Source organism: Ovis aries, chromosome 24 (genome assembly GCF_016772045.2).
Source record: "Ovis aries strain OAR_USU_Benz2616 breed Rambouillet chromosome 24, ARS-UI_Ramb_v3.0, whole genome shotgun sequence".
Lineage (NCBI taxonomy): Eukaryota > Metazoa > Chordata > Mammalia > Artiodactyla > Bovidae > Ovis > Ovis aries.
In genome coordinates this window covers 11925113-11943968 of record NC_056077.1, presented here as the reverse complement: position 1 = coordinate 11943968, position 18856 = coordinate 11925113, and the positions used below count along the sequence as shown (strand labels likewise).

At 45.2% G+C, this 18856-nt stretch overlaps 1 protein-coding gene across 3 annotated transcripts in view; it reads left to right on the top strand.

The window, feature by feature from the left end:
• CPPED1 (calcineurin like phosphoesterase domain containing 1) overlaps positions 1–18856 on the top strand; it is a 131741-nt gene that overhangs the window by 87171 nt on the left and 25714 nt on the right. For all 3 annotated transcript variants that reach the window (XM_004020780.5, XM_042240670.1, XM_042240669.2), the window contains exon 3: positions 8534–8956. In XM_004020780.5, the coding sequence (XP_004020829.1) occupies positions 8534–8956 (423 nt within the window). The remainder of the gene's footprint in view (positions 1–8533; positions 8957–18856) is intronic.

Here is an 18856-nt window from a genome sequence, read left to right as displayed (position 1 = left end):
TCAACACATTGCTTCCAGGTGGAGGTACAGAAAGTCCTAAAAAAGCTGCACAAGAGAGGCTCATCTTTTTTTTTTTTTTTTTCTTCAAACTTTAAACTTTTTATTTTGTATTGGGGTATCATTTCAGTTCAGTCGCTCAGTCATGTCCTATTCTTTACAGTCCCAGGGACTGCAGCATGCCAGGCTTCCCTGCCCATCACCAATTCCTGGAACTTGCTCATACTCTTGTCCATTGAGTTGGTGATGCCATACAACCATCCCATCCTCTGTCGTCTCCTTGTCTTCAGTCTTTCCCAGCATCAGGGTCTTTTCCAATGAGTCAGCTCTTTGCATCAGGTGGCCAAAGTATTGGAGCTTCAGCATCAATCCTTCCAATGAATATTCAGGACTGATTTCCTTTAGAATGGACTGGTTTGATCTCCTTGTAGCCCAAGAAGCTCTCAAGGTTCTTCTCCAACACCACAGTTCAAAAGCACCCATTCTTTGGTGCTCGGCTTTCTTTACAGTCTAACTCTTTCATCCATACATGACTACTGGAAAAACCATAGCTTTGACTAGATGGACCTTTTTCGGCAAAGTAATGTCTCTGCTTTTTAATATGCTGTCTAGGCTGGTCATAGCTTTTTTTCCAAGGAGCAAGCATCTTTTAATTTCATGGCTGCAGTCACCATCTGCAGTGATTTTAGAGTCCAAGATAAAGTCTGTCACTGTTTCCATTATTTCCCAGTCAGTTTGCCATGAAATGATGGAACCAGATGCCATGATCTTCATGTTTTGAATGTTGAGTTTTAAGCCAACTTCTTCACTCTCCTCTTTTACTTTCATCAAGAGGCTTTTCGGTTCCTGTTTGCTTTCTGCTGTAAGTGTGATGTCATCTACGTATCTGAGGTTATTGATATTTCTTCCAGAAATCTTGATTCCAGCTTGTGCTTCATCCAGCCGAGTATTTCACATGATGTACTTTGCATATAAGTTAAATAAGCAGGGTAACAGTATACAGTCTTGACATACTCCTGTCCCAATTTGGAACCAGTCCATTGTTCCATGTCCAGTTCTGACTGTTGCTTCTTGACTTGCATACAAATTTCTCAGGACGCAGGTAAGGTGGTTTGGTATTCCCATCTCTTTAAAAGATTTTCCACAGTTTGTTGTGATCCACACAGTCAAAAGCTTTAGCATAGTAAATGAAGCAGAGGTAGATGTTTTTTTCTGAAATTCTCTTGCTTTTTCTATGATCCGGTGGATGTTGGCAATTTGCCCTCTGGTTCCTCTGCCTTTTTAAAATCCGGCTTGAACATCTGGAAGTTCTTGGTTCATGTACAGTTGTAGCCTAGCTTGGAGAATTTTGAGCATTACTTTGCTAGTTTGTGAGATGAGTACAGTTGTGTGATAGTTTGAATATTCTTTGGCATTGACTTTCTTAGGGACTGGAATGACAACTGACATTTTCCAGTCCTGTGGCCACTGCTGAGTTTTCCAAATTTGCTGACATATTAAGTACAGCACTTTCACAGCATCATCTTTCAGAATTTGAAATAGCTCAACTGGAATTCCATCACCTCCACTAACTTTGTTCATAGTAATGCTTCCTAAGGCCCACTTGACTTGGCACCCCAGAATGTCTGAGTAATCACACCAGCATGGTTATCTGGGTCATGAAGGTCTTCCACGTATTCTTGCCACCTCTTCTTAATATCTTCTGCTTCTGTCCTTTATTGTGCCCATCTTTGCATGAAGTGTTCCCTTGGTATCTCTAATTTTCTTGAAGAGATCTCTAGTCTTTCCCATTCTATTGTTTTCCTCTATTTCTTTGCATTGATCACTGAAGAAGGCTTTCTTATCTCTCCTTGCTATTCTTTGGAACTCTGCATTCAGATGGGTATCTTTCCATTTCTCCTTTCCCTTTTGCTTCTCTTCTTTTCCCAACTGCTTGTAAGGCCTCCTCAGACAACCACTTTGCCTTTTTGCATTCCTTTTGCTTGGGGATGATTTTGATCACTGCCTCCTGTACAATCTTATGAACCTCCATCTGTAGTTCTTCAAGCACTCCTGTCTATCAAATCTAATCCCTTGAATATATTTGTTACTTCCACTGTATAATCATAATGGATTTGATTTAGGTCATACCTAAATAGGTTGGGAAGATTCTTCAGAGGAGGGAAAGGCTACCCACTCCAGTGAACTGAGAACTTCCAGATGTTCAAGGTGGATTTAGAAAAGGCAGAGGAACCAGAGAGCAAGTTGCCAATATCCATTTGATCAAAGAAAAAGCAAGAGAATTTCAGGTTGCAAAGAGTCGGACACAATTGAATGACTATTGCTTTCACTTTCCTTTGGAATATCCTTGTTGTTTTCCGTACTTTTTTCAAATTATGTCTGAATTTAGCAATAAGGAGTTCATTATCTGAGCCGCAGTCAGCTCCCGGTTTTGTTTTTGCTGACTGTATAGAGCTTCTCCATCTTTGGCTGCAGTGAATATAATCAGTCTGATTTTGGTATTGACAATCTGATGATGTCTACGTGTAGAGCTGTCTCTTGTGTTGTTGGAAGAGGGTGTTTGCTATGACCAGTGTGTTCTCTTGGCAAAACTCTATTAGCCTTTGCCCTGCTTCATTTTGTACTCTAAGGCCATACTTGCCTGTTACTCCAGGTATCTCTTGACTTCTTGCTTTTGCATTCCAGTCCCCTATGATGAAAAGGACATCTTTTTTTCGTGTTAGTTCTAGATCTTGTAGGTCTTCATAGAACTGTTCAGCTTCTTTAGCATTAGTGATTGGGGCATAGACCTGGATTACTGTGATATTGAATGGTTTACCTTGGAAACAGAGATCATTCTGTCATTTTTGAGATTGCACCCAAATACTGCATTTCAGACTCTTTTGTTGACTATGACGGCTACTCCCTTTCTTCTAAAGGATTCGTGCCGACAGTGGTAGATATAATGGTCATCTGAATTTAATTCGCCCATTCCAGTCCATTTTAGTTCACTGATTGCTAACATTTCGATGTTCATTCTTGTCATCTCCTGTTTGGCCACTTCCAATTTGCCTGATTCATGGACCTAACATTCCAGATTTCCGTTGAATATTGTTCTTTACAGCATCGGACTTTATTTTCATCATCAGTCACATCCACAACTGGCCATTGTTTTTGCTTTGGCTCCGTCTCTTCATTCTTTCTGGAGCTATTTCTCTGCCCTTTTCCAGCAGTATATTGGGCACCTACTGACCTGGGGAGTTCATCTTTCAGTGTCATATCTTTTGCCTTTTCATACTATTCATGCGGTTCTCAAGGCAGGAATACCGAAATGTTTTACCAGTCCGTTCTCTAGTGGACCACATTTTGACACAACTCTCCACCATGACTCGTCCTTCTTGGGTGGCCCTACATGGCATGGCTCATAGTTTCATTGAGTTAGACGAGGCTGTGACCCATGTGATTAGTTTGGTTATTTTTTTGTGATTGTGGTTTTCATTATGTCTGTCCTCTGATGGATAAGGATAAGAGGCGGCATTGGGGTATAGCTGATCAACAATGTTGTGATAGTTTCAGGTGGCTAGCTGGACTCAGCCATACATAGACAGGTATCCATTCTCCTCCCAGCCCCCCTCTCATCCAGGCGGGCACATAACATTGAGTAGAGTTCCATGTGCTATACAATAGGTCGTTGTTCACTATCCATTTTTAACGAAGCAGTGTGTACATGACCTTCCCAAACTCCCTAATCGTCCCTTCCCCCTGGCAACCACAAGCTCATTTTCTAAGTCTGTGAGTATTTCTGTTTTGAAGGTACATTCATTTGTGTCATTTCTTTTTAGATTGCAAGTATAAGGAATGTCATACGATATTTCTCCTTCTTGGTCTGACTTGTTTTGTTTAGTATGACACTCTGTTTTCATCCATGTTGCTACAAATCGCATTATTTCATTCTGTGTTATGACTAAGTAATACTCCATTGTGTGTGTGTATATACACACACCACGTCGTCTTTATCCATTGAGGGACTCGTTTCTGATTGAGGGGATCCAGGGAAGATGGCCTTCATGTGTTTTAACAGGTTATTGGGGATTATTTGTGATTGTCCAAGAGCAGCATCCTTCTGAAGTTTGGAAACAAACAGACACCATTATTATGTATATTCAGGCTCTTCCATCCATGAGATTTTCCAGGCAAGAGTACTGGAGTGGGGTGCCATTGCCTTCTCCAATTGAAGTATACCTCTTATTATATATAACTCAAATCTCTTCACTATAAATTGCTTTCTAGACAAGGCCTCCTTTCCAAGTTTTGAATCAAGTCATTTGTTTGAGGTGCTCACTTTGAACTTCTCTGTGCATGGTCATTAGCTGCTTAAACATTCTTTGTGTCTGGCTTAGGCTGTGTGTAAAGCACTGTGATAAAATGTCTTTTGAAAATCAAGAATGGAAGAGATTCTGCACTCCAGTGTTTATAAAGTCCTCATCCTGTGGATCAGGATGCTGTAATGAGAGCCCACACTCATGGTTGGAGCTCCAAGTTCAAGTCCCTCACTGATTGTCAACTGAGTTTATACTCGAACAGTTTTTAAAACAGTGCCTGGCCTGGAGTAAGCACTCAGTAAATATTGGCTAGTGTTGAGCATCAGAAAATATCCCCAAGTCAGTGGAAAGGAGACAGTTGTGGTGGCTTTGGAGGCTTTTAGGAAATAGGTTATGAAAAGTAGTGATAAATTGCTCTTGATTCATAGAGTCCTTTTGAGATGGTTTATCCCATTCAAAGTCATAAAGGATTCATCCTTTTTCCTGTGGTCATGTATGGATGTGAGAGTTGGACTGTGAAGAAGGCTGAGCGCCAAAGAATTGATGCTTTTGAACTGTGGTGTTGGAGAAGACTCTTGAGAGTCCCTTGGACTGCAAGGAGATCCAACCAGTCCATTCTGAAGGAGATCAACCCTGGGATTTCTTTGGAAGGAATGATGCTAAAGCTGAAGCTCCAGTACTTTGGCCACCTCATGCAAAGAGTTGACTTATTGGAAAAGACTCTGATGCTGGGAGGGATTGGGGGCAGGAGGAGAAGGGGACGACAGAGGATGAGATGGCTGGATGGCATCACAGACTCGATGGGCATGAGTCTGAGTGAACTCCAGGAGATGGTGATGGACAGGGAGGCCTGGCGTGCTGCAATTCATGGGGTCGCAAAGAGTCAGACACGACTAAGCGACTGAACTGAACTGAACTGAACCAGCGGTCTGTTCACTTGGTAAAAGAGCTGACCATTGGGGTATTAGAGGGCATTAGAATCAACACAGCACAGTCCAAGGTTAGCTAAGGAAGCAACGTCAGTCGATGGCCTCTTCAAATCAGGAGCCTCAGGGTCAGGCCAGACTAGTGACGAGGCAGATGCTGGCTACAGGCAAATCCCCAGCACCACCGAGGGAGAGGCTTCCTGGTCCCCATTGCCAGGCAGGACCTGCTCTTCTCCTCACCTGAGCTCTTACTGTGGGTCAGCCAGCCTTTCTCCAGAAAATTCCACTCACCCCAAGATTGGGATCCACTGGAAATACAGCCACCTGACTGGCCTCCCCCGAATCTTCTTTCCTCCTTAGGATCCCGGAGCTACGGACTTTTTAAAATTTAAAAAAAAAAAAAAAATGAAAATAATAAGCTTTTAAAATTCTAATTTTTAAAAAAATTTAATTTATTTACTTATTTTTGGCTGTGCTGGTCTTTGCTGCTAGTTGTGGGGAGCAGGGGCTACTCTCTAGTTGTGATGTGAGGGTTTCTCATTGTGGTGGCCTCTCTTCTTGCAGAACATAGGCTCTCGGGTGCACAGGCTTCAGTAATTGCAGCACATGGGCTCAGTGGTTGCAGTTCCAGCCTCTAGAGCACAGGCTAAATAGCTGTCAGGCACAGGCTCAGTTGTTTCATAGCATGTGGAATATTCCCAGACCAGGTATCAAGTCCATGTCTCCTGCATTGGCAGACAGATTCTTTACCCCTGAGCCACCAGGGAAGCCCTAAAATTTAATTCTTTTTTAAAATGAAAATGATACATAAGCTTGCAAAAAGTGAGGAAGAAAGGAAGGAACTTTCAAAATATAGTATAAAGGGTTTTAAACCAAATATGAAAGTTTCCTTCACTTCCCAATTCTGTTTCCTAGCTTTAACTGGAGTTAATAGTTTCCTTTGTATCTCTGGAAAAGTTCTATCCATAAGATAATGAATATGTATAAGCCTTTCTAAAACGTGTGTAAGTTTTACCCCTCTATGTCTTTCCTGTTTAATTTAATTTATATTACAGATCTTTCCAGAACGTCAATATAGATCTACCTGTTTCTTTTTTTTTAATGTATTTTATTAGGATTAAACATAAAAATATTTCTGTGAGATATGGGAATTCTGAACTCTGAAGCATCTAACAACATAGCTAAAAGTAAGTGAACACCAGACTTGGCAAAATTATAAGGAGAAATGGATTGATCCATAATTACAGTGGGACCTAACCAAATCTTTCAGAAACTGATATAGATTCAATAGGCCAAAAGCAAAGAATAATGACATAGAAGATTTGAATCACCCCATTGACACATTTGATTGAGTGGAAATACGAGGGATTCCACGTTCAACAGTTAGAGAATGCGCATTCTTTGCATACTGTCGTGGGATATTTAGAAAAGCAGGCCTGTACTTGGCCGTAAAGAGAATCTCAGGACTTCCCAGGTGGCTTAGTGGTAAGAATCCACCTGCCAAGCAGGAGATGCGGGTCTGATTCGCTGGGTTGAGAAGATCCCCTGGAGGAGGAAATGATAACCCACTCCAGTACTCTTGCCTGGGAAATCCCATAGTGTCACAAAGAGTCAGACATGACTTAGCGACCTAACAGCAAAGGGAAGTTCACTACTGCTGATCTCCTTGTGGTTGTAATTGCTGAAATGACTTTGTCTTTTCCCTGTCTTTCTTGCCTGAGTTGGTTCTCTCTCTCTCTCTGTCTGTCTGTCTGTCTGTCTGCCTGTCTCTAAGTCATGTCTGACTGTTCTGTGACCCCATGGAGGTCAGTAGCCCAACAGGCTCTGAGTTCTAGCAGTTCCTATTTCACATTTGCCTTTTTTCTGACCTTCTAGACTATACTTCTGCTTTATGATCTTAGCTGTAATTGCTTTGTAAAGATTTTTCTGCTTTCTTTATAATTCATGATGGAAATGGAATGTGGGGTATAATTTTCATCTGCTCGTGGCAGGATTTTTCAGGTGAGTTTTTAATCATCCCTTGTGAAGGTGGGTTGCTTTCTTTCACTGTTTTTCTTTTGCTGTCTTTTAACCTGAGAACTATCAGGAATTCTGTTCCTTCCCCACTCTAGTTTTCTCAATCACTTTTAGTAATATCTGATACAGATAGGTGTGCTGCTGTAATTTACTTGACAGAATATCTGACTTACCAGTTTGAAAGGAAGGGTTTATGTCTCTGACTCATACCTCACCCCCAGGTAACTAAGTCAGTACCTTACACATCGTGTATGTTATAAATACACTCGATAAATATTTGTTGAATATATTAGCACAAAAAGAAACAGATCCGAGGTTAAATTGGTCATTTCAAAACCCATTTATTAAGGCTTTTAAAACATTATTGCAGGGAGTGTGGAAGCCAGGAAGCTGAGGAAGGGGGGAACCTCACTCTTTGTCCAAACAGTCATCTCCGTGATGACTCTGGAGTCCCAGGGGGAATGTGCTTCACCTTAGGGCACTAAGCCTCTACACTCATAGACACTATTGTGTGCATGTGTGCGTGGAAAGTCACTTCAGTTGTATCCAACTCTTTGCAGCCCTGTGGACTGTAGCCTGCCAGGCTCCTCTGTCCATGGGATTCTCCAGGCAAGAGTACTGGAGTGGGTTGCCATGCCTTCCTCCAGGGGATCTTCCCAACCCAGGGATCGAACCTGCGTCTTTCTGCGGCTCCTGCGCTGCAGGCAGACTCTTTATCACTGAGCTACCTGGGAAGCCCCTAGACACTGTCAGTAGAATATAAAATACGTCTTCCTCCGTAAGAGGGAGGTTTGACAGGATGCACAAGCCAGTTGATGTAGCCATTTGGATTCAAAAATTTTCCCATAAAGGTGGTCACACAGTCTGCAGAGTCATGTGTATTGTGAAAAAAAAAGAAAACGTAAATACCTGTTGTTGGAGGTTAGCATTCACAACTGTGTCCACACACCTCAGGGGTGCAGTTGATGACCCCTTGAAGCAGGGCAGAAACTATTTCTATTTATTTTATAAATAAAAGATAGAAATTCAGCTTCACTAATATTTACAATTAGAATGAGCCTGTACCATCAGCTCAGTCAGCAACCTTGGGTCGGGTGGCCACCTAGTTGCTGAATGTCCATGGGAAGGGGGACAGAGGTTCCCCACCTCACATATTGATTTGTTTTTAGCATGACTGCTCTTTGTAGTTTCCATGGGTCCCGTTGAGTGGATTTCTAGATTACTCTCTCTTATTTGATGTTAGCAAAGGCAGGAACAGCCTCAGCCGTTTCAGAACAGGGCCCTCTCTTGCAGGGAGGCCCTGGCGGAAGGAACAGACAGAGGACCTGCAGCGGGTGCTCAGGACCGTGGACAGAGACATCCCGCTGGTGGTGGTCAGCGGCAACCACGACGTGGGCAACGTCCCCACCCCCGAGACCATCGCGGAGTTCCAGCGGACTTGGGGAGACGACTACTTTAGCTTCTGGGTCGGGGGTGTCCTGTTCCTCGTTCTCAACTCCCAGTTCCTGTACGACGCCTCCAGGTGCCCCGCCCTGAAGCAGGAGCATGACCACTGGCTGGACCAGCAGCTGCGCACCGCGAGACAGCGCACCTGCCGGCACGCGGTGGTCTTCCAGCATATCCCGCTCTTCCTGCGGAGCATCGACGAGGACGACGACTACTTCAACCTCACCAAGGCCCTGCGGAAGGAGATGGCGGATAAGTTCGTGGAGGCAGGTAGGCCCAGGACTGCGGGGAGGGGGCGGGGCGGTGGGGAGAGCCTGGTCTGGAGACGAGGCGTCCAGATCCTTCTCCAGGCCGAGGGGAGAGAGGGCGGGGCCTTGGACTGAACTGGGTTGTCACCCAGCTCTGCCACTGGTGCCCACGCGACCTTAGCCTGCGAGCTTCAGCTTCCTCGTCTGTCAAGTAGGAACAGCGGAGGCAGTTCTCACAGGATGGCTGTGACGCTTCGCTGAGAAGACACCCCGACTGCGTTAGAGCAGCCCGCTAGCGGAGGGCTGAACTGTAACTGCTCACTGCTGAGAATGGAGACCCTGAAGGCTGGGGGTATGGGAGGGGTGTGTGAGTGTGGCTGTAGGTGCCCCAGGCGAAGGCAGGGGCCAGGGTTATCTTTTCTTATTGCTCTGGGAAGCAGGAATTTGCCCAGGGGCAGACGATGTTTTAAGAGCCACACTTCCTACTGGGATTAGACGTAACCCAGGGAAATCCTGGGATGCGGCTACAGAGCAGGTCAGGGAGCCTCATCCCTGTTCCTTTATGAGGTGGACCGAGTTCTCCTCCAGAAGTAGGTGAAGAAATCTATTTAGTTTGATCTTACCCTGCTATGAACTTCAAGCTAATCATGCACATGACGGGTACTCGTGTGCAGGCACACACACACAAAATGAAGATGCCCTGCCACCATGGATCTCCAGCCCCGGCGGCACCTTGTGCCTCACCAGCCCGCACAGCTCATTTCTCCTCCCGGGAGCCCCTGCAGTTTTCCTTTCCTGAGAAGTGGCGCATTCTCAGCTCATTCCCTGCATCACCAGTGACTTGGCAGGATTCCAGTTGTGACAACTGTTATGTCTCTTGTTTTGGCCCTAATGCCTCCTTTCAGATCCTTCCAAGAGTGTACTTCATCAAATCCTTCTAAAATTTAAATACATTCTTTTATTTGCTAGAGTGTAGGGAGAAGGATTCATGGCAAACAGATGGGGAAACAGTGGAAACAGTGGCTGACTTTATTTTTCTGGGCTCCAAAATCACTGCAGATGGTGATTGCAGCCATGAAATTAAAAGGCGCTTACTCCTTGGAAAGAAAGTTATGACCAACCTAGACAGCATATTAAAAAGCAGAGACATTACGTTGCCAACAAAGGTCCACCTAGTCAAGGCTATGGTTTTCCAGTGGTCATGTATGGATGTGAGAGTTGGACTATAAAGAAAGCTGAGCGCTGAAGAATTGATGCTTTTGAACTGTGGTTTTGGAGAAGACTCTTGAGAGTCCCTTGGACTGCAAGGAGATCCAACCAGTCAATCCTAAAGGAGATCAGTCCTGGGTGTTCAGAAGAGCTGACTCATTGAAAAAGACCCTGGTGCTGGGAAAGATTGAGGGCAGGAGGAGAAGGGGATGACAGAGGATGAGATGGTTGGATGGCATCACCAACTTGATGGACATGGGTTTGTGTGAACTCCGGGATTTGGTGATGGACAGGGAGGCCTGACATACTGCAGTTCATGGGGTCGCAAAGAGTCGGACACGACTGAGTGACTGAACTGAACTGAACTGAAGGAGAAGGAAGTGGTCTAACCCAGTAGCAAACATTCATTAAAAAAAAAAAAAGAAAAATCCCTATCTAGTGGGAAGCTGCTATATAACACAGGGAGCCCAGCCTGGGGTTTGTGATGACCTGGAGAGGTGGGAGGCTCAAGAAGGAATTATAATTATGACTCATTCACCTTGTTGTATGGCTGAAACCAACACAACATTATAAAGCAGTTATCCTCCAATTAAAATAAAAAGATCAGGAAAAAAGGGAAAAAATAAAAATACTACCTCACAATAAACTGTAGCTCACCAGGCTCCTCTGTTCATGGGATTTCCCAGGCAATAATGCTAGAGTGGGTAGCCATTCCCTTCTCCAGGGGATCTTCCCCACCCAGGGATTGAACCAGGGTCTCCTGCATTGGCGTACGGATTCTTTACCATCTGAGCCCATATAATTATGACACATTCGCGTTATTGTGTGGCAAAAACCAGCACAACATTGTAAAGCAGTTATGTTCCAATTAAGATAAAATAAGATCAGGAGAAAGAAGGGAAAAATAAAAACACTACCTCACAATAAAAGCCTTTATGACATGAAAAAAAAAAAAAACCAACTCCTGACACTCTTTTCATCTTTGAGCATTAAATGTGTTCACATTTACTTGCAGAAAGGACAATAGGCCCTTCTCTCTTTTCGAGACATTTTACAAAAAGCTTGCATAATTGGTGACATTTTCCAACTGTTCCATGGAGATGAAGTTGGAAAACTTCTATTAAGGCCTTTGAAATTTTCTGCCATGCTTGAGTTGGTGCAGAGAACCGTTGCTGATGACAAGGAAATGAAGTGTCAAGATGGCAGCAGCACCCCCGCGGAAACTGCTTTGTAACAGAGAGTGATGCCAGCGAGAGCGCTTCATGCCACTGAAACGATCCCTCTCATATCAAATGTTAAGCCATGCGAATGCCATCCCCGTGGCTGCTCTTTGTCCTGTGTCCTTGGCACCCACACCCTTGAGTGGCGTGTGGTTCTGGGTTTCTCATCCTTCGTAGGACGAGCATGGGCAGCCCACGAACACCCCCAGATACTGAGAGTGGAGACACTTCCAAAGAGGGAGCCCCGCCCCCCAACTCTCACAGGTCGAGGAAAGCCTGCTGCCCGCCCACCAGGAACCCCAGACGGTGGCACTGAGTCTGAGATGCACCAGCCTCCTCGCGCGTCAGGGCTGCAGCTCCCCTGAGCTCAGGGAGGGCTTGACGGTGCACCCAGAGCTGGTCTGTGTCTCAGGGGTGGGCTCCAATTGCCCCAGCTCACAGAGCCTGATGCACCACCAGAACAGCATTGTATTAATTTGGAGCAGGGCTGAAACCGTCCCCCTCACCCCAGCAGGGCAGTCTCTCCCTGTAGGCCGAACAACATGGAAGGTCAAGTCATAATCAAGGTTATGATCTTGCTAAGCACGAGACAGAGCAGACGAACTAGTTTTCTTACTTGCTCTTTAAAAAAAAAAAAAAAACTGAAGTATAATTGATTTACAATGTTGTGTTAGTTTCAGGTATGTAACATTGTGACTCAGTATTTTGGGGGCCTATACTGCATTATAAGTTACTGCAGGATATTGGATATAATTCCGTGTTCTATACAGTGTATCCTCATTACTTATTCCTTTCATATATAGTGGTCTGTCTCTGTTAATCCCATACCCCCTAATTTGTCCCTCTTCTTTCCCCAGGAAGTAACACAAGTTTGCTTATTGTGTCTGTAAGTCTGTTCCTGTTTTGCATATACGTCCATTTGTATTATTTTTTAGATTCCACGTACACATGATATCATATTGTATTTGTCTTTCTCTGACTTATTTCACTGGGCGTAATAGTCTTTAGCGTCATTCACATTTTGCTGCTGATGGTAGTGTTTCTTTTTTATGGCTGAGTAATATTTCATTGTTTCTGTGTGTGTGTGTGTGTGTGTGCGCACGCACGCACGCGCATTTGTGTATGTATATGCCCCATCTTCTTAATCGAATCATCTGTTGCTGGGCACTTGAGTTGCTTCTTACATCTTGGCTGTTGTTAATAGTCTTATCAGCTCGTAATGGCATCGGGCACGGGAACGCTGGTGGATTCACCTCTAGTTTCGGGCCTTGTTGCCCAGGAAGACTGATACCTCCTGTGCCTTTAATCCTGCCTCTTTAATATCTCTCCAGCCTGTCCGCTTCTTTAGGCCACCACTGCCTGGCATCTGGGTTGTAGCAATAGTCCTGAGTTCCTGGCCCACTCTTGCTCCATCCTGGCTCATTCTCCACCTATAGCCAGACGGGTGTGTAGCCCCACAGCATCTACCCTTCTGAGGCCCCTCACCCTTAGGATAAGACTTCACCCTTCACCACTGTCTCTGCCTCTTCCATTTCATCAGGCCAATGCCATCTCACCTTCTGCACAAGGAGTCCCCAGCCCCACCCACTGGGTTCTTCTCCAGCTTCCCTTGTTTCCAATGCATTTGTAGGTGTTGAAGCCCCCTAGACTCGGAGCTCCCTGAGTGCAGGGGAGGCCTGGCCCAGGTCTTAGCTCGTAATGAATGCTTCATTGGTGTTTGTGGAATGAGAGAAGAACTGAACCTCTGCCTCAGGCTCCTTCACTCAGTGGCCGACGGCCCAGGAGCTGATCAACCCAGCTCGTTTCTCTGTTTAGCACCCACGACGTGCCTGCTGGAAGGCCAGGTCCCACTCTGTGGAGCTCCTGCATGCAGCCTCTGCGTGGTGTGTTCAAGTGTCAGGCAAGTGCTCTAAGTTTGGTCCTTCCGTCTTGGGTGAGGCCATGCGTGTGACTGTGTTCTGACCCCCATACTCACTTTCCAGGCTCACCTCGCAGTTGATTGCTCTCTTCCCGAGTGGCCCCTTGCTGTTCCACCAGGCAACCCCTTCATGTGTGAACAGGCTGCTTTTCTTGGTCACTAGCCTTGCAGTCTTCCCCTAGACCTGCTCCACCAGGGAGAAGCAGAAAGAAGGGTGCCCTTCCTGCAGTCACCTGCCAATTGGCGTGGCTTCCCAAACCAGGCCCTTTGCCTAATGACCTTTCAGACTCAGAACAAGCCGCAGGCACCGCTGGGCAGAGAGAGAGATCAGATGTAGTCACAGCTCCGTGGCAGCCTGCGTGGCCTACTGGGTTTGGGAGCACGGGTAGGTGGGCTGCTATGGGGAATGCAGGCCCCCACGACTCATTGATGCAGGAGCTCAGGTCACGGCCACGTGATTCTGGAACTCATATCGGAAAGCCAGCAGTTCAAATGACATTTTGTGAAATTCATTAACTTAAAGACCGTGATCAAATTGGGGGTGATGATGACAGATGGTATTTAATACTGCCTCCAGCTTTTTTATCCCCCACAGCAATATTATTCCCTAATACTATTTCAGTCTCATTTATCTCCATGTGCTAAAATGCCAGTCCTCAAAAATATGTCAAAAGCTCATCAGAATATCAGGGTAGTTTTTAATTATGATAATTGTGTTGTTATAAAATATCCTTTTAAAGAGCACACCCCTCCTCAAACCACCACTTGGAGGTAACACCCAGCTTCCTTCCAGCAAGCTTAATGAATAATTCTGAATCATTGTGTGGGATGAATAAATGATTTAATAATGAGCATCAACAATCATCTCACATTGTGGCATTAATTTCTAAATGGGATGAGGTAAATGAGGAGGAGGGGTGTTACTATATAACGGGCCACCGCGTGTGTAGGGATGCTCTCTGTGAATCAAAGCCTTGAGCTTCCGAGCTCAGGTTGCCCTAGAAACGGATGCATTCTGTTTCTCCTTTTGAAGCTCAAAAAAAAAAAAAAGAGAAAAAAAGTCTTTGTATGATCTGGAAAAGTTGTCAATAGCCAGGACAAATAAATAGTTTTCAGGGCAGGGCAGTTGCACAGGTGTGAAGCAGCACTGTTATTTCCCGTCTTCATTCGCTCTGCCCGAGGATAGTTAATTTCATCACTTCCATGGGATGTAGAAAGTGGTCTTCCCCTTGATTCACCTTGGGGCTTCCCTGGTGGCTCACTGGTGAAGAATCCGCCTGCAATATGGGAGACCTGGGTTGGATCCCTGGGTTGGGAAGATCCCCTGGAGAAGGGAAAGGCCACCCACTGCAGTATTCTGGCCTGGAGAATTCCGTGGACTGTATAGTCTATGGGTTCACAGAGAGTCAGACACAATTGAGCGACTTTCACTTTCTTTCACCTGATACTTCGTTGGAGTTGCAAGGGCAGAAGATGATAGAATCTTAGTCGGGACCCTTGGCCATTGTCTGTATCCCTTATGCCTTTTTCAGCAGAGAGTTAATGTGTGACCCAGTTAATAACAGATTTTAATTTAAAAACTCAGTCTTAAAAGAAAAAAAAAAGTCTAGCTCTTTCGCTGACCCTGCTTCGCTTGATGTCTTGATACCTTTTCTTTTCTCCATTCTCCACACAGAGATTAGAACTGTGTAGTAGAAAGCCCAGAGCGAATTTGGCAATTATGAAAAATTTCAATAAGTTGATCTTTCCTGTAAAAGTTAATGAGTAATTTCACAGAATTATAGTTTCATCTCTATTTATGCAAAAAAAAAAAAAAAAACTGGAGTGAGAGATCTTAGCCCATGTAATATTATGATGTTAGAATTTCAGAGTTTTAAAGAACAAAAAGGTCAGGTTTCCAGGGTCTGCTTCACAGGAAAAATGAAACATCAAACCCTGCTCTGACATCTAATACTGGGTCGTATTGAAATTATTTCTTTCCATCCTGCTTCCTCCAGAAAATGGAGTCCCTGCTTTGTTCATCTGTGTAAACCCAGCTCCTAGCCAAGATTATCACTTAGTAGCCACTCAGTAAGTAAACATGAAATTGAGTTAAACTTGATTCACATTTACCCATCAGTAGAATCATAGGTAATGTGCATATTATCTCTTGACTGATATTTACCAGCAAATTTGCCCTGCACATGGTCAGACAGTGAACATTTTAGGCTGTGGTCTCTGGAAAGTGAAAGTGTTCATTGTATCTGACTCTTTGCAACCCCATGGACTGTAGTCTGCCAAGCTCCTCTGTCCATGGGATTCTCCAGGCAAGAATACTGGAGTGGGTTGCCCTTCCCATCTCCAAGGGATCTTTCCAACCCAGGGATCGAACCCAGGTCTCCTGCGTGGCAGGCAGATTCTTTACCATCTGAGCCACCAGGGAAGCCCTACAGTCTCTGTAGCGACCTCTCAACTGGTCTCTCTAACGTGCAAATAGCCACCAGTGGTACCTCAGCAAATGAGTGTGACTGGATGCCAGTAAAACTTTATTTACACAAACAGGAGGTGGGCCTGAAGGCCATAGATTTTCCATCCTTGGCTTAGAGAAACGTTCCCAGTACAATGTGAGACCCTTTCTCTCCCCTGAGACCTTGTCAGCAATGTGCACACATCTAATTCCAGTCTGCTTCAGGTCACAACTGCCAGTTGACTGAAGAGTCTGCCCAGAAGGGACCCAGACTCCTCAATGGAGGGCCTGCCTGGGTGTGGCTCATCCTACTGGAGCCCAGGGTTAAGGGGGAGGGTGGGAGGGTTCCTGGGGCATTTACATGCTTTTGTAACATATGTTAGGAAAAAACTGTAACTAACTCATCAAGTGAAAGAAAAATAACATGCCAAGTAGCATGGGTAATAGGCAGGTAAGGCCGAATTTGTGGTGGTGGTACAAGGGGTGGCAGGTTCTCCAGGGTGGGATGCCCGAGGCCCTGTAACCTCGCAGGTCAGCGGGCAGGCTGTGGCTTCAGACAGACCTGCACTCAAGTCCTTTGGTGCCACTCCCAACCCAGTTGCTGCTGTTGTTTAGTCGCTAAGTCTTGTCTGACTCTTTGCGACCCCGTGGGTTGTAGCCCACCAGGCTCCTCTGCCCATGGGATTTCCCAGATGAGGATACTAGAGTGGGTTGCCATTTCCTTCTCCAGGGGATCTTCCCGATCCAGGTTTGAACCCAGGTCTCCCGCATGGACAGATGGATTCTTTACTGCTGAGCCACCAAGAAAGCCCTTTCCCCAGCAAAGTGGCTTCCCGTAATCTGCTGAACATCTTTCTGGCTTAGTTTACTCCCGTGTTAAATGGGGCCACTCATCCCAGCCTCACAGGTGTCTCTTACACAGGGTTGGTGTAAGAATCAGGTAAAGGGAGGCGTGTGTAAGAGCACGCAGCACCGTGGTTAGGACACGGCCTCTGCTTGATGGAGGGTGGTATGTCCTTATCGGACCCGGACCAGAGTGCGCGCCCACAGCAGGCAATAGCTGTACCGGGGGTCTGGCTTCCTCCTTTTGTTAGAGTTTTCCTACCCACCCCCATCTCTCCTGGGGCTGGCAGGAGCGGGCGGCTTCTTCTTGGGAGGATGTTGGTGAGTGTGTACAAAGCAAGGCGAGGCACGTCGAGTGTGCGGACTTGCCGGCAGTTGCCCAAGATAACTTCGCCTATTGGAAAAGAAGAGGAATTCGCAGCTTTCTTCAGAATACAAACTAAGGAAGTGAAACTAGACGAGAAGCCTCTTGGCTTCTGGGCTGTGCAGAAAGTAGACTATCTCAAGGAGAGTTTTCAGAGCGAGCAAGGAGTACACACTTTTCAGCTTTGTAGTAAGTGCGTATTGGTTGGAGAGGCTGGGAGGCACTGAACTAGATGGTAAATTCCTATGGAATGTAGTGAGAGGATTTGACTCTGCATTTGTTTTTTTTAGACGTGCACCTCCACCAGTTAATGTGCTGATAAACACACCTGGGAAGGTGTCATCTCATAGTCAGATTTTTCTGAATCCAGGAAATGGATCCACAGGCAACAGCCATCATCAAACAGTGCTCTCTGTTTTTAATGCCCTAAAACAAAAACAAGCTCTCTTAATGGTTCTTTTTTTAACTGACTTTCAAGTAAGAACTCAACAAGCAGTCCTTCTTTTGAGCATCTGTAGAATTCAGTTTCTGGGGGCATATCAGCTTGGGGAATTTTCACCCTCTCTAATTTACATTTGGTCTTGAATTCATCTTCCAGGTTGGTCTGCTTTGTGTTTTAATCAGTTCACTGTAAAACCTCATGCTTTAGTCATTTGATGTCTGTGTCTCCCTCACTATAAACCGAGATAAAAGACCGACTGCGGAAGCTACATCTGGTGCAGAGTAATGGATTACATTTCTCACTTCGGAGGTATCCTTAACAGTTGGGCTAATTAAAGTTAAAATCAAATCCTGATGGTAAATATTTATAAATTGTGAATCTGGCATGCGTAAGTATGTGCTGCTGATTCCCAAAGTTATGTCAGCATCTATCCACTCAGCAGATAGCTTGGGCCCTGTGCTGGGCACCCAAAACAGAGTGCTGTATGTCACCTTCAAACTAAAAATTCAAAATCTTGTTGGAAAACCCCATTGTGATATTTCCAAAAGGAGCCACAAGTACAGGGGAAACAGCTGTGTCTGTTTAAGCTTATGAAGTCAAAATATTGTAGCTGGTTTTTTGGGGGGAGTCATGTTTTTAAAATAGCAATTAGTGTCATTTTCAAATGAGCAGTGGGATTCCTGTGTAAAATTGAAATGTCCCTCACTTAGCTCAACACTCTTACTTCCTATACTAGTTTAAGTAATTTTTTCTTTACTGGACTTGCTTTCATTTAAAAGACACTTTCCCCCACTGCGGCTAACACTGCATGCATGCTAAGTCGCTTCAGTCATGTCTGACTCTATGCGACCCTATGGACTGTAGCCCACTGGGCTCCTCTGTCCATGGGATTCTCTAGGCAAGAATACTGGAGTGGGTAGCCATGCCCTCCTTCCTTCAGGGGATCTTCCCTACCCAGGGATCGAACTCACATCTCTTGTGTGTCCTGCGTCAGCAGGCAGGGTTTTTACCACTAGCACCACCTGAGAAGCCCCATGACTAACAGTATGTGGTGAAAATTTAGAATATTTCTACATAAAATAAGCTGGAGGGGATTTCCCTGGTGGTCCAGTATCTAAGACTCCATGCTTCCAATGCAGGGGGCCCGGGTTCCATCCCGAGTCAGGAACTAGATCCCACATGCCGCAACTAAAGAAGCCACGAGACACAAGAAAGATGAAGAATCCTTCATGCCACAGCTAAGACCTGGTATAGCCAAATAAATACATATTTATATGTAGATTTTTAAAGTTGGAAATTGCTTTAGTTAAGGTTTATAATTTTACTTAATGGAAGTGTTTGCCTGTTGATGATTTAAATAGAAGTAAAGACCAGGACCCAATTGGGAAAAGCCTCCTCTGCCCTGTTGTCACAGCCTAGGGTCCTGTGACCACGTCTGCAGACCAGGTGAGGAACCCAAGCACGCAGCAGTGAGGACCCT